The sequence below is a fragment of the Camponotus floridanus genome, unplaced genomic scaffold (assembly GCF_003227725.1).
Source record: "Camponotus floridanus strain SB8 unplaced genomic scaffold, Cflo_v7.5 scaffold26, whole genome shotgun sequence".
NCBI lineage: Eukaryota > Metazoa > Arthropoda > Insecta > Hymenoptera > Formicidae > Camponotus > Camponotus floridanus.
The window spans coordinates 459,938-480,437 of record NW_020229392.1 but is presented as its reverse complement, the minus strand read 5'-3'; the positions used below and the strand labels follow the sequence as shown (position 1 = coordinate 480,437).

At 31.3% G+C, this 20,500-nt stretch overlaps 6 protein-coding genes across 8 annotated transcripts; 5 read left to right on the top strand and 1 right to left on the bottom strand.

The window, feature by feature from the left end:
* Positions 1-719: 719 nt before the first annotated feature.
* Positions 720-1,400, top strand: LOC105257052 (gastrula zinc finger protein XlCGF57.1-like). Its single transcript, XM_025409337.1, has one exon. The coding sequence runs from the start codon at positions 720-722 to the stop codon at positions 1,398-1,400; it is 681 nt and encodes a 226-aa protein (XP_025265122.1).
* Positions 1,401-2,304: 904 nt separating this feature from the next.
* On the top strand, positions 2,305-3,715 carry LOC105257051 (zinc finger protein OZF-like). The gene is made up of 2 exons (XM_011267399.2): positions 2,305-2,382; positions 2,464-3,715. The coding sequence occupies exon 2, from the start codon at positions 2,474-2,476 to the stop codon at positions 3,542-3,544; it is 1,071 nt and encodes a 356-aa protein (XP_011265701.1). The 5' UTR covers positions 2,305-2,382; positions 2,464-2,473; the 3' UTR covers positions 3,545-3,715.
* A 1,417-nt stretch (positions 3,716-5,132) lies between these two features.
* Positions 5,133-6,032, top strand: LOC105257063 (zinc finger protein OZF-like). The gene has a single exon (XM_011267415.1). It carries the CDS (start codon positions 5,133-5,135, stop codon positions 6,030-6,032), a length of 900 nt encoding a protein of 299 aa, XP_011265717.1.
* An 851-nt stretch (positions 6,033-6,883) lies between these two features.
* LOC105257050 (gastrula zinc finger protein XlCGF62.1-like) lies at positions 6,884-8,395 on the top strand. Its single transcript, XM_011267398.3, has 2 exons — positions 6,884-7,367; positions 7,683-8,395. Exons 1-2 carry the CDS (start codon positions 6,937-6,939, stop codon positions 8,197-8,199), a joined length of 948 nt encoding a protein of 315 aa, XP_011265700.1. The 5' UTR covers positions 6,884-6,936; the 3' UTR covers positions 8,200-8,395.
* Positions 8,396-9,742: 1,347 nt separating this feature from the next.
* On the bottom strand, positions 9,743-12,495 carry LOC105257055 (F-box only protein 39-like). Its single transcript, XM_011267405.3, has 7 exons — positions 12,303-12,495; positions 11,597-11,829; positions 11,351-11,515; positions 10,861-11,084; positions 10,400-10,558; positions 9,988-10,152; positions 9,743-9,926 (listed from the first exon to the last, which is right to left on the bottom strand). Exons 1-7 carry the CDS (start codon positions 12,492-12,494, stop codon positions 9,775-9,777), a joined length of 1,290 nt encoding a protein of 429 aa, XP_011265707.1. The 5' UTR covers position 12,495; the 3' UTR covers positions 9,743-9,774.
* A 3,021-nt stretch (positions 12,496-15,516) lies between these two features.
* Positions 15,517-20,289, top strand: LOC105257056 (carnitinyl-CoA dehydratase). Of its 3 annotated transcripts, XR_003122910.1 has the most exons (7): positions 15,517-15,774; positions 15,968-16,221; positions 16,311-16,605; positions 16,839-17,119; positions 17,443-17,603; positions 18,687-19,065; positions 20,233-20,289. XR_003122910.1 is itself a non-coding variant. In XM_011267407.3 (5 exons), exons 1-4 carry the CDS (start codon positions 15,663-15,665, stop codon positions 17,114-17,116), a joined length of 939 nt encoding a protein of 312 aa, XP_011265709.1. In that variant the 5' UTR covers positions 15,517-15,662; the 3' UTR covers positions 17,117-17,119; positions 17,443-17,788. The 3 variants fall into 3 exon arrangements, 1 of the variants encoding a protein (XP_011265709.1); XR_003122909.1 differs by lacking the exon at positions 20,233-20,289 and having other exon boundaries at positions 18,687-19,250; XM_011267407.3 differs by lacking the exons at positions 18,687-19,065; positions 20,233-20,289 and having other exon boundaries at positions 17,443-17,788.
* The last annotated feature ends 211 nt before the right edge of the window (positions 20,290-20,500 follow it).

The following is a 20,500-nucleotide window of genomic DNA, read 5'->3' as shown; positions in this document are numbered from 1 at the left end:
TTTGTAGAGAATTTATTTATTCTCGCCTGTCAGGTAAGTTATCATTTGTCTTTCACATAATTAATGATAACACTAACTCTCGCTCTTTTTTAGATGGCTGAAAAATTTTGCGTTACATGCGATAAGCCACGCTTTCATCGATATCTAAAATCGATATAGTGTCTTTCGTAAATATCTGCAGACTTCTAATCATTCATTTAGGAAGGTAACTTGCAAGACGACAATAGAGTATCTGAATGCTTATTAAATCGCGTCTATAGTGGTCATTAAACTGTTTCCAATCACTTCCCTCTTTATTAGCGAAATCTCGATAGTTCTAATCGACAGATTTAAACAATCATATTCTCGATTTATAGTTAATGATAACGCAAACTTTTGCCTTTTTATGTTTTAGAGTCGCAGATCCGTTAAATGTTGAATCCATTGTCTCCCAAAAATCATGCGAACGAGAAAAGCCTTTAGAAGATGAAGAGCAAATTTCAGGAAGGAATGCAAACTCGACAAGAGAATCTACTCTGCGAATTGGAACTGAAGAAAATCGGTCAGTTAGGAAGAAGGCAACATCTGTACAGTGCGATCACTGTTGCCGGAAATTCCTGAAGAAAAACAATCTTGCCGAGCACTTGAAACAGCATAGACACAAGTGTGCCGATTGTCCGAAGACCTTCAGTCTTCGGCGTTATTTGGTCTCTCATATCGAGAAGAGTCATCGACAGCAGATGTACGAGTGTAGTGTATGCAAGTACAAGAGTAACAACAAGGGTACCCTGAAGAATCACTATATCCGACTACACACGAGCAATTACGATTATGCGTGCGAAATTTGTGGAAAGCAATTCAAGATCAAGAAAGCCTTGAATCACCACGTGAAGCAGAATCACAGCGAAGCACCGCCAATCGTGTGTGATGTCTGCGGCCATTTCAGCAAGAATCTACACGCTCTTAAAGCCCATATGAAGTACAGACACTATAAACCGGAATTTGTTTGCCGGATATGTCGACGAGGCATGACTACACAGGAGAACTTGGAGCAGCATCTCATGTGGCATGAAACCAGGGAGAAGGTGCTTTGTCCGACTTGTGGTAAAAGATTCCGAGGACGCGATCTTGATTCACACATGAGGGTGCATACCGGAGTAAAGCCTTTTCCCTGTCCCGTCTGTGGAAAGACGTTTCGACGACAAACAGCACAAGAGCAACATGTGTTGATCCACACTGGGAAGAGACCCTACATTTGCGATATTTGCGGCCAAGCGTTTGCCCAAAAGCCCGGTCTCATCTGTCACAGGAAGAGACATCCTGGTCCACTGCCCCCGTTGCCTGTAGTCTCCATTAAGAACATTGTTACGGAGTTTACAAAAGAATACACACGAAAAAACACAGTCATAAAGATAGAATAAGAAATTTATAATATTTTTAGTGCACATGATAAGATGAAATCAACTGCATTTTGAATATTTCGTTATTACACAATAGAGAGAATAATTAAACATTTGACATAAGAAAAGGACCAAAAATTTCAGAAAAAGTTACTTTTCCAAAAAAATATTTTTTACATTTTGTTTATGTAAAAGAGAGAGGTATATTTCTTTTATATGTTTGTAGATATAAATATATAATATTTTTATAACTCTTATAAATATTTTTATAAACTATACTTTTACATTATAGTTTATACATGGTCTATATATGGACTTTTTCTCAGCAAAAATGTATTATAGAAATTATATATATACATATAGAGTTTTTCTCAAGTTTTCAAATTTAAATCTTTTTATAATTCTTTTGTTGTATTGTGTATTCAATTTGTAATAAATATGTAATTTTTATAAATTTTGAATATATTTATTGTGGCTTCCTTATATATGTGATAATAAGAGTTTAATATAAAGAATTAAAGAACACATACAATGTTCTATTTGTTTAAAATGGATATTGAAAAAGAAATATCAGCATTATATTTTTTTACTCAACTATTGAATGAGAAATGCGAATTTAATTAAAACGATTTTAATATGAAACGATTAATGATAACGATGAACAATATTGATCATTATTTAATGTATTATTTTTACCAGAAAATATTTCGATGATAAAATTTTATATAAATATGAATTAATTTAATTTAATTTAATTTTTGTTAAAAATGAAAAAGTGCAATATATAGAATTTTAATTAACTAAAAATTAATTTCAAATAATTAGTCAGTTATTTTTTATTAATATGTATCGGATCATTGAATTTAAAAATACTTTCTGTTACATAAATTATGATTTATATTTACGACTTAACTGAACGATATTTTTCATATTCTCTTTGTAGATTAGAAATATTTTCGAGTAAAAAAACCGGAAAAAATTCGACACATTCTTAATATCTCAAGTAAGTAAGCATAATATCCAGCGATAGATCATGAGATGTTCGTAATAAAATTTAATACAATATATGTAATTTATGTTTTAGCGATTCACCCATGGATCCTCTGAACGTCGTGGACATCAATAATTCGGAACATTCGCTTGTCGAAAGCATAGAATGCACTCCTGAATATGATTCGTTACCAAATAGACTTAAACGGCACATTACTAAAAAAAGAAAAATGCCGAAACTGGAAAATCATTGTACGAAGAAAGATACGAAAAAGCAAAATCACGATCAGAACAAGATCAAGAAGAGGAAATCCGAGCTCTTTTTGGAATGTGCCACATGTGGTGAACGATTTAGCGACAAATCCACTATGATAAAACACATGAGCCAGCATAAATACCAATGTCAAACCTGTTGCCAGAGTTTCAGTTTGAAACGAGATCTAAAGCGTCATATCGAGAAGGTTCACGGACTTCTACTCTATCCTTGCAGCATTTGCGAGTACAAGAGCAACAATAAATGCACCCTAAAGGATCACTTCATAAGGAAACACACTAGTAGCTTCCAGTATATCTGCACGGTTTGCAAGAAGCAGTTCAAAATCAAGAATGATTTGAAGCAACATATGAATCAAGTGCATAGTGGCGAACCACCCATCATTTGTAGCATCTGCGGACATGCGTGTAAGAATGTGCCTGCCATCAAGGCGCACATGAAGTACCGACACTACAAGCCGGCTTACGAGTGCAAGATATGCAAACGTGGCTTGACCACGCAAGAGAACCTGAACCAGCATCTAATCTGGCATGAACGGAAGGAGAAGGTCGTCTGTCCTACTTGCGGCAAGACTTTTGGCCAGAAGAGAGATTTGGATCTTCATTTGAGGATCCATCAGGGTATCCGACCATTCTCTTGTCCAGTTTGCAACAAGACTTTTCCTAGAAAGACCGCGCAAGAGCAACACATATTAATTCACACCGGCAAGAGACCGTATATTTGCGATATCTGCGGCCAAACTTTTGCACAGAAACCGGGACTCATTTGCCATAGGAAACGTCATCCTGGACCACTGCCGCCGTTACCTGTAGTATCTATTAAAAAAATAATCATGGACTTTACGCAAGAATTGGGAGTTTCTCATATGCAGCAACAAGATAAAATAACGTTAGATAGCTAAATGTCAATTCGGAAAGAATTCCGCTGCATTGACGACAATTCGCCGTCCGAAATTAATGAAGTTTGTTCAGATTAATTTTAAAATACACAAGATGTTCTTGTACATACATATAAATACATGACAGATCAATTATGATCACGAATTTCGAAGAAGAATTTGTTTTCTATAATTAAAAATTATCTAGTAGAAAGAAAATTTAATTGAAAAATTCATCTTTTAAATGATGTAGTTTAAAATACATAATTTGTATTTAAAATGGCTGAATTTATTTATGCTATACATTTTAGAAATTATATTTTAATTTCTGTGTTCCTAATTTTAAGTATTTTATTTTTTTATGTAACGTTCCTTTGTCAATAAATTTTAATTAATTTGTTTTCAATATATAATACTTTTAAATATATTACTGAAATGAGAGACACATAGCTTATGGCAGAAAATGAGATTTTAAATTGTAATGAAAAATTTTTGTAATAATTTTGATATAATAATTTTGATTCCTATATGTAAGCACATACATGCATATATAAGTATATAATTTTTTAATAACGAGAAAAAAACAGATTTAAAAAATATCAGAAAATGTTTACACAAAAGTTCTATGTACATACATATATATACAATACTTTCAATTAAAAATTATATAGCATACATTTTTTTTCTCTATCATGCTAGTGTGTATATAAATAACTGTGTATTTACTGCGTTTAAATAAAAAAGTTTGCTCAATTATTTTGGTATTATATTCTCCTGAAATTTAATAAAGAATAAAATATCTAAATAATATCTCTATCTATCTTATAAAAAATATCTAAATTTTTGCATACGATTAAAAAATGTATAATTATTGTATATACTACATATATGTGCATTATTTTTTTAAATAATATAATTTTTTATCAAAGAATTTTTTATCTTTGTTTTTTAAATATATATATCAAGCAAATGCAAATTTAATCTAATAAGTGTGCTTTCATATTTTAATTTATTTTAAGAAAATTTAAATATAATTTTATTTCTTTGCTTTATGAAATAATATAATGTGTATCGTTTTTGTAATATATATTTGTTTTATAAAATTAATACATATATTTAATAATTTATAAATTAACACGAGATAGTAATCTTTTTTACTATCTTAAAAATTTAAGATTTAAGCTTAAATAAAATATTTAAAATAATTATTTTATGATTTGTATGATGAAAATTTTATTTAACAGATATAACATAAATGATTTATTTCTATTTCATCGAAATTTTATAAAAAATAATAAAGCGCTTTGCAATTTTGTACATTAATACCTTTACACACTTATTAATACTTTTACACATTTATACCTTAATCTTTATTAATGTTTCTTAATATTATCATATTATTTATTTATTAAAGACAATTAATTAAAAAAAAAGATTAATAAAAAAAGAACAAATAATTTGAAATGAAGAGATGAATATATAGCACTTTTTTACAATAAGAAACATATATCCTACTTAATTTTTAATTTGACTCTTGCAAGATTTTATCACGAGACACATATCTCTCATTACCCTCCGTTATTTCAGGCAACGAAGGGGTAAGTCGCGCGCCATGCATCAATGCGTCAAATGCGGAGCTTGCTTTCGCCATACGCGAAAACTCGTGGAGCACCTGAAGAACCTTCACAATATCGATCGAGCTTTCAGCTGTGACGAGTGCGATAAGACGTTTCGTAGTCCGATGAACATAGCTCGCCACAAACTGATCCATACCGGATTGAAGATGTTCATCTGCGATCTCTGCGAGTATAGCACTAATCAAAAATCCAATCTGGAATGCCATCGTCGCCGACACGCGAAGGATTATAGTTTCAAGTGCGAGTTGTGCGACAAGGGTTTCTTTCACAAGACCGAATATCTGGAGCACCAGAATGCGCATACGAATAAGAATTTGTATCGTTGCGAGCATTGTTGCAAGTACTATTTCTACAAGAAGAACCTGTCAGTGCACCTGGTAACGCATCACACGAGCAAACAGACCGCGAAGAACACGAAGACGAGGCATGTGTGCAGGTTCTGTCCGGAAAGATTCGTCTACAAAAGACTGCTGAAGAGACACATGAAGAATCAGCACGGATTCACGGAACACGCTCCGACGAAACACCTATGCGATCTGTGCGGCGCAGAATTGTCATCCTTAAGACGATTAACGGTGCACAAACGTAATCACGTGGGCGAGAAGATCTTCGAATGCGACACGTGCGACAAGAGATTCGCCAGCAAAGAGAACCTGAGTATCCACAAACGAACGCACACAGGTGACAAACCATACGTGTGTCCACAGTGCAGTAAAAGTTTCACACAGAGGACTTCGTTGGTCTTGCATCTACGATATCACACGGATCAGAGGCCTTATCAGTGTCCGGATTGTGGCAAGAGTTTCGTGTCCAACTCTTTGCTCAAGAGGCATCGCAAAGTGCACGAGAAAACCGTGCAGCCGAAGATACGATGAAGGATAAAATGAATCTTTATCTCCTTTTAAATTGATTTATCGACTGTGATTGTAATACATTGTAATAAAACAGTATAAACGAGAAACGATTTTGATTATGATCCAAACTGCGATTGAATACGATATCTCGCGTAAGTTAATTAACGATTCTTTTCAGTTGCGAAAACGCATTTACTAAAGCATCGACTTTATCCTAAGTAACTGAAAATAAAGATAAAATTGAATAATAAACTGAAAAAACTGAGCAAATGAATGTTAGTAGAATTGCAGTGCCTAGGATGCTTTATGTAAATGTGTGTCTACCTTGGTTATTGCAGCCCATGGACGAATAATCACGATTTGAAAGTGAAAAACGGGGACCAACCTGATCTTGGACAAAAGTGAGTTACACGATTTCTATTTTTTGCTTATACTTTTCTCTCACACATTTATAATAGAGAATTAAATATACAATTATTATAAAAACCGAAATTTTTAGATTCAATTTATTATTAAAATTAGATTTTCTTTAGCTTCTATCGTATGAAATATAGGAAATTATAGTAAATTTATTTTTGAATCAAATTCTATGAATTAGCTCCTTCAAGACTTTAAATCGATCTTCCTTTTATCTACTTTTAAATCGAGAATATAATTATCAAATAATTAAATTTAAATATTCAAGATATAAAGAAGCAAGATGATCCATGTAATACATTTTTTTAAATACTTACTTGCAAATAAAAAATCTGATTTTAATAAAACTTTATAAATTTTTATTTAATGATTTGTAGTAGCTCTATGTAGAAACTCAATTACATCCGTTTACAATTATTTATTCAAAAACGTACTTAACAATATAATCTCTTTGAAGGCATTTTAATTAAATAGTTTATGATTAAACATTAGAAAGAGACAGTTCGTTATGGAAACGCTTGCTGTCTTGAACGATTACAGATTCGAAGGTAGCGAGAAAATTTGCGAGCTGTGTCGAGAGAAATTCCACTTCGTTACAAGATTAGTCGCTCATCTGAGAATAGCGCACGGCATTCATCGACCCTTCAAGTGTGTCACTTGTGGCAAGAATTATCCCCAGCAATTCATGCTTAACGCCCACGTGAAAAAATCGCACACGCTCAAAACGGTGCCGTGTAACGAATGCAATTTCATGGGTGTTAACGCGACCGATGTGGAAAGGCATAGAAAACGACACCATCGAGCCTCGAAATTCACGTGCGAGATTTGCAGCGAGAATTTCGTCGACAAGGACGCTCTAATCACGCACACGACGATGCACAATTTTATGCAGTATCAACAATGCAGCGCGTGTGGTAGCATCTTTAATGACGTGTACAGGTATGCCTTTCTGATCGCAATTAAAACATAGGAATTTATTTATATTTTCTTCATGTTTTATAATTCGATTTTTCAAAATTCTCAACAAGATTTTTCAAATATTCAAATCATATCTCAATATATAAAAATATCCACTCTCTTAGTTTGATTTTTACTATTGACAGAAAATGCTCTAGCGATTCTTGATCTGCCTTGAAGGAGCAAGTTTCTTTTCTAATTAAAAAGTCCTATCAAGACTTTAAATCACAATTAATTTTACAATATAAAAGTGATATTGAGCGCGCGATATAGATTATAAAAGAAAATATTACGTAGCTTAAAGGAGCATAATCGTCTCTACCACTACGATCCTGCAGTCATGTCGAATGAGAGAATCGAGGAATCCAATGAGAACGGACCGGAACACAAGTGCGATGCTTGCGATAAGGTCTACAAATACAAATCGATGCTGAAGCAGCACAAAATTAAGGCCCACGGGGATCCGTCTCTCTACGAGAGACGTAGGTATCTTTGCGCACAGTGCGGTAAGGAGCTGAAGACGGCGAAGGGCCTCGAAATTCATCACAGATCGCACACCGGCGAAAAACCGTACACCTGCGAGGTGTGCGGCAAATGTTTCGCTTGCGAGACCCTGCTGAGGACCCACAAGGTCATACATACCGGAGAACGGAAGTATTCTTGTGACCAATGCGGCAAGGCTTTCACGCAGAGATCCACGTTGGTTGTTCACAAGCGATATCACACGGGCGAACGACCGTACATTTGTCCTCGATGCGGTAAGGGTTTCATCACACGAACTGTTCTTAATACTCATATGAAGTCTTGTCGTTGAAGACTTGCACTTACGGGATTGATAAGCTAATCCCCCGACGAAGAGATCTAGTTAACACAAACATTTGAGAAATATCATATAAATATTTAAAGACGCTTTCTAATTCTTCAAAGGTCTCTTTGCGTTGTCTGGATAGATTTAGTGAATTTATGAATGAATAAATCTATAAACGCTGAAATTTTAAAATAAATTAACTAACCTGACGGCTCAGGTATAAAATATATAGATTTAACTAAATAATTAGGCAATATCGAGCCAAGATGAAATTAAAAAAAAAAATAATGATTCGGGATAAAATTATTTATAAAATTATAAAATTATTTATTTCAAAATGATAGATGAATATATCACTCGCCATTTTGGTAACAAAAAAAGCTGTCCGTGGCATTAATCGTATATACTTATAATATATATGTTAATTATAAGTAATATGTAATGACACATTTATTGCTTAAAAGAGACGTAATTATATCGTAGCGTGAAGTAGCTTTTTTAAGTTTTATATAGGTCGTTTGTCTCATAAAATAAAAAATATAATTTTTCATTAAAAGTATTTGACGATCAGAAATGTGATACATTTTTTGATATACATATAATTTAGAGTTATTTTTATACATTTTTATATATTTTTTATAATAAAATATTTTCAACCATAATACGTATGTATAATAGATGTCTGTATTATAAAGTCATCAAATAACGTTCTTATTGCTACACTTTTTCTCAATTGAATTCTTATACTACATGTATAGAATAAAAATATTCTGTTTTCTCGTTGCATGTTCTTATAGCGAAAGAAATCTACAAAAGAACAGCAGAAGAACATCTCTTTGCAATCATTTAACTGATTTATAAATTTTACGCATAAGAGATCACAATATTTTAGTATACAGACATTTGATTGTATAATATTCATCGTTATATGCGAATCTATTATAGTATCTTCTAAAATGTAAGTCAATTCCTATAAATAATATTATTTTTAATATATTATAGATGTTTTTATAAATAATCGCCACTTTAATATTGTTAATTAGTAGTTTTTTTTACGAATAATGTAAAAATACAGATTAAATAATGCAAAATTTATATACGCCGATTTTTTATATAAAGAGATAAATTTGACGAATTTATATAAATTTATTTAATAAATCGACAATTATTATATGATAAATAAATAAAAAATTAAATTATGTAATGATACTTAGATACAAATATTTTTACACACTTTATCCAAACATGTGTACAGAAACATAAATTCTTTAAGATTGAAATCAAGAGAGAGAGAGTCTAATTATATTAACCCTCGACACTTTTAATTATAAATTTTAATACTTTTTTACATTTTTATACATTATAATCCTGTTATACATTACAATCATATAATATAACTTCATTTTTAGATAATTTTTAAAATTTATTATATTGTTTTATATATATATATATATATATATATATATATATATATATATAAAGAAAAATTCTTGAAATAAAATATCATAAAACATTGATATCAAAGTAAAGTAAAGCATTTCTTTAAAAACTCAAAAATATTGATGCAAGTAAGACCAATCATCAATAGAAGAATAGGATCGAGGTAGGATCTTCAACTCGGAAATCGACTCCTTGCTCATGCATTTTACGATCGTACTGATAATTAATATCATTCAATATAGCACGATTTTGGATATTAATATTCCGAGGTTTCACATGTATCATCCTAAAATCTGTAATCACATTCATTCGATTGAGTTTGCATTGATACTATAACGAAATGTTCTTACTTACGTGTTTTACATTCAGCTTGAAGTTGACATATTTCGCGCAAGGTCCCGAAATTTCTTATAATTCCATCGTATTGCAATCTCGTCAATCGCTTGCAATGTATCAACATGGATACTAGTAAATCATCGAGTAATTCGCGATTGTTCCTAAGTTGCAGTATAACTTCGACTGTAAAAGAAAATATCTTTTGCTATTCGTTATTAAATAATCTCTTCTCTTTGATAATTTAGGTAATGTTAAACATAAAAGAGAGAGAGAGAGAGAGAGAGAGAGAGAGAGAGAGAGAGAAATTTATCGGAAAACTTAAATTAACTGATTAAAATTTATTTAATAAATTGAAAAATATACATTAATAAATGCATATATTAATATTTAAATTCTGAAAGTTAATTAAAAAGCATAGTTTATGAAATACCTAATGTATTCGTGTATTGAGTAATTAGCAGATTGATCGTGCTTCTAAAATTCCGAGATCTGCTCTGATCCCATACGTGTCCGCTGAACATGTGAAACTTGGCTAAGGGGACACTGGGTAATAGCAAGTAATACATGTCTTCGTAGTGCGAGATATTCACTGAAAATCAAACTTGAAAAGATAAATGGTGCAATGAAATTCTCATAAATCTGCCAGAAATATGACATGTGATTTAATTTAATAAAAACAGACTAAACCTATGTATTCTTGTGTTAATTTAAGCTTCGTTTTTTATTTTTATAAAGACACATAAAAAAATAAAAATTATTAATCTAACTTATTTAAATCATGAAGGAGATATAATCAATGTAATCTTAATAAAAAAAAAAATTCTTAAAGGTAGACCTGATCTTAATGCAGATAAAATACAATCTTAGAATAATAGCAACATTCTATTATACCTATAATATAGGATACTGTCAAATCGGGACAAGCTAGCACTAAGTTGTGCCAAGCAGCATCCGCTACCATGTGTTGTCTAGAGTCTGAATCTCTCACAGATATATACAGACTTTTTAACGTTGCTGTTCCACTCGCAAGAGCATTCAGAGCATGATTCGATAGAGCTGGATAGTCTAATTTCAACAAACTTAGAGCATGGAAACGACTCAGCAAACGCAAATATCTGGAAAATAATGAAAATTAACAATTTTAATATCATAAAAAATAATTAAAATTAAACATGATTAAGTTAATTATATTAAAAAATAACATTAATTATTGTAAGCAAATTGTCTTGAAATTGCGCGTGTATATGATATTGATAGATATTGTTATTTAACACAATTTATTTTATCGTGATCATATTATGTGTGTGTGTGTATGCAACATTATATTTGTGTATCTGTTCATTATTAATAAATTATGTTTTTCTTCCCCGCTTTTCCGAACCTCGGATTATCATGAGGAGCTTGCCACTCTCTGAAAGCACCGCGAAGATCCAAAGAGACTAAACGTTCGCCAGATCCTTTGGCAACTGTTCCTAATAATCGCAAAACGTCGGTTACACCAAAGTCGGCGTTCAGTAAGCTCAGGATTTCAAGATTGCGTTGACCGCTGAGAATTAAATAGCAATTCGCAATTCGCTCGATTGTGTTAAAATTGATAGGAAAAGAAGAGGACAGAATTTGTGTTCACCGCAAAAAATTCGCCAGGGCACAAAGCAGCATTCCCCTGTTGCCCCATTTGTAGCCGAATACCCAATTTGTCAATATTAGCTGTCGCAGCTGTACATCTTTAGCGCGAATGATCGTGAGAAAATCAGCACCGGCTTCAGCTTGAGTGTTGCGCGTAATTCTCATCTGCCTTGGTAAGATGTAAGGTCGTGAAAATGCAAGTTCCAGGCTGCGCATATACTGTCCATATTTCGCCTGTAAAATTTGACAATAAATTTAATTTATCTTAATCAACCGAATCCGATGTACACCGATGATATGACATAATAAACTATATGAGAAATTTCAATTATCAAGGCTACAGTTATTAAAATGACTTAAATGCCAATGAGGAATCCTTTTCTCTCTCTCGAATCTGTAGATTTTTCAATAAAAATTCGCAATATATTTTTGAATAAAAATTTGCAATATATTTGAGAATTTAAAATCATAAGAAAATTAAATAACGAATGTTTTTCATATTATTAATCAATTCTTTTTTCTTTTTTACTTATCTATTTTATGTGTGTTGAGCTAACTTATAGAGAACTTTCTTTCAATATTTCCAAATTCGATCACGTTACGAAGATGATTCAATTTTTATATACGAGTTCTCTAATATAAGCAAGTTGTTGATTTAAATTAAACTTGAAAACAATCTGTCAGTCTTTATTGCAAAATTCTCTTACGGCTAATTCTCCGGCTAAAGGGAAGTCACCGCGTAACTCGCGATCGATGAGGACTGTGAAGGATCGCCAGAGCACCGGCGAGGATAACGTGCGATTCCATGATCGGCAGACTTGACCGACGCTGACACGATCGGCCCGATTCAGGTAACCAAATATCTGCGTCAGTATCAGCTCCGGTAGCTGATCCCACATCTCCCAGTTTCAACTTGACTCGTCTTCATCTCTCTTTCAAACGATCGTTAGCCTGAATTATCTTCGGGCGCGCGTTTATCAAGTTTGAGTTTCGTTGATCGTTACTGTCAAAAATAGATCGTAAAGGACTGCATTGAAGTGAGAAAAAAATATATTTACATATAATATCGATACTTGATTAAATATGTAGTACTTAATGTTAGTAGCAAATGATTATATTATTAAAAGAATCTCTTAGGATGTGTTTTCTAAAGATAATTATTAAATTTTAATTGATTTTTACTTTCTTGGATATTTAAGCTTTGTACTAAAAGTGTTTTCTCCAATTCGAGTGTCAATTTCTCAATTTCTGTTTCTTGTTCACGTATACTTTTATGTAGTCTTCTTCCTTTATCAGGTACTATTTCAATGTTTCTTTGAGTAATTAATAACTAAAAAAAAAGTTTTCTTTATATCTAAGAAAAATGTTTCTTTTTGTATATACAGAAATTATTCATAATATTTATTTTATTAATTTAAATATACAATTATTACATATAAAAGTAGTTGTTTCTCCTCTTTCAATATTGCTATATAAACTATAAGTGAACTAAATAAGGGAATTAAATATTTTCTTATACTTACTTTTATTTTAGTTAATGGATTTTTAAGCTGTTCTAATTTGCAAACCGTACCTGCTCTTTTTTGTGTTACTAATCGATCTATATTTCTAACACCAATTTAATTCTTGTTTCGCAGAAGATAATGCTACTTTAAATTCACTGCTTCTTTCAGAACTGGAATCTACAAATTACAGAGTTATATAAAAAAATTAATCTAGCCTTATATAGACTCTATTTCATATTCATCTATTGAAATCAATGATAGTAAAAAGAAAGATATTATTCACAATAGCACTAAAGAAGAAATAAAAGAATTAAAACTTAACTATTCTAATAAATCTCTTGTTAATAATATCTTTCTTTTTACTACCATTGTTTTCAATAGGTGAATATGAAATAGAGTCTACAAAACAGTATAATTGAGTGAAAATACATAATGCTGTGATGTTATTTTAATAATAAATATCTTTAAAATATATAAAATTGTAAAATATATTATATTGGATAAAATACCATAAATACCATAAATAATTTGATCTTCCTTTGAATTACACGTTTGAGATGTTTCTCGAAGTTTCTCTATTTATCAGAAAAATTCAACCGTTTGAGTTATCTTTCATTTTTTTGGTCGACCGTATCGAAGGTCCGATTATAATGTGTACAATAATAATAATAATAATAATAATAATAATAATAATAATATTAATAATAATAATAAATACGTAGTTTTAATAATAATAATAATAATAATATTTATATTACATACGTTCGGCTTTGCTTTAATTTTACACATTATATTCAGGCCTTTGATACGGTCGATCCAAATAATTGATATTTATGTACCGATCAATTTATGCAGTCAATAATCGTGCACGTTTAAATTTTCGCGAACAATTAAAAATTTTTACGCATTACCATCCGCGGTGGCTCTTATTCGCTAGTTTCTTATCGTGTTGTTTAAATACATATAGAGCCTAATTTTTTTCAATTTATTTAATTCACGCGGAGCTGAAAAGATCGCGTTTCATTATTTCCATAGATATAAACAAATAGACAAGAGGGATGTCGGTGTGAGGCTGAATAGCTCAGTAGTAAGAGCAGTCGCCCAGCAAGCGAAAAACTCGGGTTCAATTCCCGATGAATTATTAACAAGAGATTTATTATGCAGTCAATAATCTCTCGCATGATAAAAAGATTGACACACGAAATAAAACTCACCCTGTATCATGTACAATAGTCGCTTCATCATGAAAAACGTTTTCATTTTCTGCACTTCATGATAATACTTCATGACCTGACATTTCATGATCTGATATTTTATAATCTGATATTTTATGAATAATTTCATCATTTTGCTTATGTGAATTATTAACAAGAGATCATGCCGCGTGAACTCCATCTTTACTCTTCATCATGGCAGTGAGTTTTTTTTGCCCCGAAATGCTTGCTTTGATCCGATTGTATCTCTTATCGTTCAATTCTGTTAAATATCATTTTAATATGGAAATAGCTCATATCAATAATAAATTGACGATTATGTTCGTTTTTTACAAAGGCGATGATATTATAAGTAGTTGCTGTGACACTTGGATAAGATCGCACGCTTGTCGAAAGACATCGGCTCGTATTTAATTTATTGTGTTATACTGTTATAAGCTTGTTTAATAATAAATTTTTGCTTCCCTTTCTTAATGAATTTTTCTTTTAAATAATATTGATTTTTTTTAATTCATACACATCAATGATTTACTGAAAATACGTTTCATCGATATCGATTAGATAGGCTAGCAGAATACTGGTCCACGTATGATATTTTTATTTTTATCTATAGAGACTAAGATAATATTAAAATTAAAGAAATAAAAATTATTCATTTGGTTTGAATAATATTCATATTGCTAAACACCTAGCAAAAATTTTAATTATTAAAATAACTTTAAGCTAATAGTTGATGCCACAATTATAAATCATAATCATAATCAAACGTGCACAATAATTATTATTGTTAGATAAGTAAAAAAATTAAATCTAATAGAAAATTAATATTCGAATGACAAATGTTGGGTTGTTAATATGATTATTTTTTATTTTTTTGCAAGAATCTCGTTAACTTTAAAATTATGTTCCATAAGATAAACTATTAAAATATATAAAAAAATTTAGTTTCAATAAATATAATACTGAATATATGGAAACTAAATTTTTTTTATATTTTTTAATAGTTTATCTTATGGAACATAATTTTAAAGTTAACGAGATTCTTGCAAAAAAAATAAAAAATAATCATATTAACATATAACTTCTCTCTGCTGGTATATATTTGAAATAGCGACATATCGATTATACGATAATATCGACGATTCGATAATATCGACGATTCGATATATCAGTTTGAATGATATGCCGGCGTCGCCGGCGATTGTGGGAAAGGCAAGTGGCGTGTGTATGCAAAGAGGTGTTTGCCTTATATTTGGGAAGTTCTAAAAATTATCATATAATTTAATCCTTTAATAACATTTCGTATTAAAACTTACTTGTCGTAGAAAAAATTTGTAGTGCAAAAAATATGCATTCTCTGAGGAAATTGTCTATTTCTTTTTCTCGGACACTGAGAAATAACGCACGACGAACTCTAACCTCACACCCAGCTGCAAATGCAAATTCCAACAAGAATAAAGGTAAATGAAAGTATAACATGAAAGTATAAACAATAGACACATAGAAATATATTAAAAATTATGGTATAATTCAACATTTTAATAAAATTTTGTATTAAAATTTGTCATAAAGAATACTTTTTGTTATAAAAAAAATGTATTTTTTGAAGAAATTATTTTTTCTCACAGAGAAATTTATTTAATAATGTTTCAGAAAGACCAATATTGGTAACTCAAATGGATCAAGTAACTACAATTGGTATTAATCGTCCTGAAAAGAAAAACTGTTTAGATACCGCAACTGCACAATTACTATCAGAAGCATTGGATGAATTTGAAAATAATGAAGAAGCATCAGTGGGAGTGTTATATGGAGTAGGAGGCAATTTTTGTGCTGGTTATGATCTCAAAGAAATTGCAGACTATGACGGCGAGAGTGAAGAAAATATACCGCATTTTGGACCATTGGTATATTTGTATTATATGTTCAAAGTTGTAAAATGAATCATTTGATTTAGAAAAGTTTAAATAAGAAAAGTTTCTTTAATTCTTCACAGGCAAATAGAACTGAATTATCCAAGAAACCATTGGTTGCAGCTTTAAGTGGATATGTTGTTGGAATAGGATTTGAACTTGCTCTAATGTGTGACTTAAGAGTTATAGAGGATACAGCAATGATGGGTTTTTTAAATAGACGTTTTGGCATTCCAATTTTATGTGGAGGTACCGTCCGTTTGCCTGCACTGATTGGATATTCCAGAGCTATCGAACTTATATTAACAGGAAGACTAGCTACTGCAGAGGAAGCGTTTAAGTGGGGAATTGCACATAAATATGCATCGTGTGGCACAGGTATATTAAATTATTATTTTAGCATTATTTAAAAACTTGAAGAGAAGACACAGTACAAAATATATAGAGTTAAGTTATTAAATTTAGCTTCGTATTATCATATTTTTAGGTATATATATATATATATATATATATATATATATATATATATTACTCTGTTTAATTATATATATATAAAAACATTGATAATAATATATATGTCTATTCTTAAATATGTATCTTATTTGTTTCAGCTTTGGGTGTAGCAGTAAATTTTGCATCTTCTCTCGTAAAGTTTCCGCAAAAGTCTTTACTGGCGGATCGTACCTCGGCGCACTTTGCCGCGTATTCGGCAAAGCCAATGGAAGAAGCATTACAATTCGAGAAAGATAACTCGTCGCATTTGATATTGGAGGAAGGTGTTGAAGGCGCTAAGAAATTTATTCATCATGGAATTGGAAGGCATGGAAAGTTTTACGATATCACGCTTAAGGATAAGAACATTAGGGAATTAGATGAGACTTTATTGTAAAAGGTATATATTAATTAAAGTGCGTGTATATAACAATGTATATAGCAATTTTAGTTCTTTTTCTCTCTGAATATTTTAAGTTCACTAAATTTGTTAATTTCTATCATTTATTTTGGGGAGAGGGCTACTATATAATTTAATTTATACATATTAAAATATTATTGTGTGCATTGAATATGTATCAGACCCATGTTTATAAAAATAAAAACTTGAGCAATGCTACATCAAAGCATATATGCATTGTACAATGTGTAATTAATGTGAATAACTTTATTAGGTTGAATTTTTCATATTTCGTCAGATTAATGAGTTATTATGCTTTTTAGGCGTAGATTTAATTGACGACGTTCTTCGTGACGGTCTTCGTACCTTGGATAGAATATCACAACATCTTTTGGCTACCTTTCCTGTTAGAAGTGGTGTCAAGTTTATCATCTGTCCATTTTCATCCCCTGAAAAATATCTCCTGTAATATCTCCTACAATAGGTAAAATAATAGTCACATATTACTAACGTTCAAAAGTTATGATAAAATATGTTAAATCAGATTGAAGAACGTCTGTTCCGCGTGTATAAGGTTCGTAGAGAGATACATTTTTTAATTGACAATTTACTTCATCGCATAAATCGAATTCATCTGAAAGTTTTCAAGTAGTAAATGTAATTCATTTCTTCAAACAACTTCAAAATTATATACGTTTATTATCTGATTTTCTAAAAATTTTAATCTAATTTAAAAAGATATTGATTTTTACATTTTATAATAATTAAAGTACAATTTTTACAAAATTATATGTCAAAGTTTCCAGTTAAAGGTTCCAGTTATTATTTAAATTGTATGATAAAGTTTCCATATATATAAAATCAATATCATTATTTTATTTTTATTTACATGTACCATTCACACGTGCAACTTGTCTAATGTAATTGAGTATCATCTTAATTGAACAATTTATGTTCACCAACGTTTCTCTTTCTACAGATGTTGTGTTTGATTGTCCAACCTCATTACTATTTGATAAATATTCTGTAATTGGAATTTTCTATGCTACTAGTCAATATTCTCTTTAAAAAGATTTTAATTTCTTACCAACATATTTAATTCTTAGATTTTAATTTCTTACCAATGTATTTAATCCTTAAATTTTAATTTCTTACCAACGTATTTAATCCTTATAATAGTTGTCATATTAAATATGATGTTTATTTGGCATCACAAAATATAATCAAACAGATCGTGTGTGTGTACTTCTTTCAAATATATCGATAGCTTTACGATCGACAAGATGCATAATTATAAGTGGCATGAATTGCATAGCAATTCTACATTAGAAGCATATTTGTTATCTCGCTTAGATTCCACTTTTTTAACAAATTTTCAATATTAAATAGCAAAGAATATTGTAAGTAAAGGAAAAATTGCGTTTAATCTTTTATTTAATTAACATTCTATTTTTATTTGACTGAAGAGAAAAAAATATGAATAAGTAATCAGAAATCTATATATCTAGGGTAAAGCATCTGATTCAACAAGAACCAAAAGATATCGACTGCGTATCTATTTGTGCAGGAAATGCATTTCACCGATGCACATCTATATGCCTTTCTGGGAGAGACCGCGACTTAAACAGCCAGCGACATGTTTCGTCGTCGGTCTGGAATTCCGAATAATCCTGGAATTTCATATTCGCAAGTTAAATTACAACAACTGACTGTGCAGGCTTAATTGGCGAAAGTAATGCGAGAGACCGGCCGGCCGGCCAACCACTGTCGAGCTTGTTAAAGTCGTTGTGACGAAACGAGTGCAGGTGGCGGAGTGCATTGTTGCGCAATCGTCCGCAGTATCCCTCCTTCGCGTTCTCCTTGTAACCAGGAGTCAGGACGAGGGTCCCCTCGATAAACCAGAGGGGCCTCCCCACCAGGTGCCCTCCTCCTTAGTGGATACCTAGGTGAATGTTTGCGCCTGCTTTAAGAACGAGTTAATGCGAGCTTCTTTTTTCCCCTGTCTTTCCTTTCTTAAGGGAATCTTCTCTCCATGAAACCTGTCGCTATCTCCATTCCATGTCCTTTTGCACTTGACAGGTACTCACGATGATAAAATCCGTCAACTGCGAGATACTTTTATTTCGATAAACAGCGTATTCATATCTCTTTTTGCATTACAAATACGGGTTATTAATAAAAAATTTAATCTGTTTTTCTTGGAAATAATGACATGATTTGAATAAGATTATAAAAAAGAATGCTTTTTTACAGTATGATATAAAAAAAACATTTGCGACAGTTTTTTAGTTGAAATTAAATGATATTGATAGAATCGATGTTCAATTTAAAATCTGATTCTATAAGTTCACATTCTAAAGACGCATATAAAGTGACGATATAAATATTCTAGATCATCGTTACTTTATAGAATGCGAAGTGCATGCTGTTATTGTTTACGCCCAGTTATCTGGTTCTAAATTCTTGGCACACAGTCTTATTGTTCTTACCTTGTTGCGATGACCTATATATTTAAAAGAAGAATGACAGTCACGCGAATTTGTTAACGAGGCAATTCCCGGAGAGCGCATTCGTCATCTTCCCATCAGCTGTCGAGACGCATAGGAACGTTCGTTCCTATATTTCTTTGTGATCGGTCGCGCTTAATACATGGCATTTAAGGCAAACGTAGACGTCAGACCTTTCACACAAATCTCCATTGTACTCGACGATCTATTATTATTAGTGGCTCACCGTGGGGGAAAGTTTTGCCTTATGGTAGACTCTGACTCTGCAAAGATGCATTCTTTGTCAAATAGACAAAACGTTTTATGTTGCGGAAACTTGCGCAGATGTACTTCGATGTGCTTGATCTAATCAAACTCTCTTGCATCCGCAGAAAGCTACATCCTATGAAACGATTCACTCTTATTCTTTGTGTATGCACTACAGAAAACTCGATACCTTATTGACATATCGAACAACTCGAAGAAAGAGCACTTCGCAATAGTATGCTTAAATCTTTTATTGCTTTTCCTAAAGAATATTCGGTTTGACTGCATGCACATATATTAAGCATACATGTAAACATTTAATGTTGACGTAATTAATCTAAACCATTTATATAATTGCAGGGCTATGTAGCCATCGAGACGAATAAAATTCATAAGATGTCATAAAGTGATCAACCATGATGGAGATTCTCAAAATCTCTTGAACGTGTTAAAATAAAAGTATGACCTTAAAATAGGAATTGAATCATTGTGCAAAATAATATATCATGCACTACGTGAAAACTGGAGCTGTTGCGCCGAGAACTTTACAAGAGAATTATAGATCGTCATATGTACATTTTGTATCGATATATTAGATTGAATCTATATAATATAACGCTATTATAAT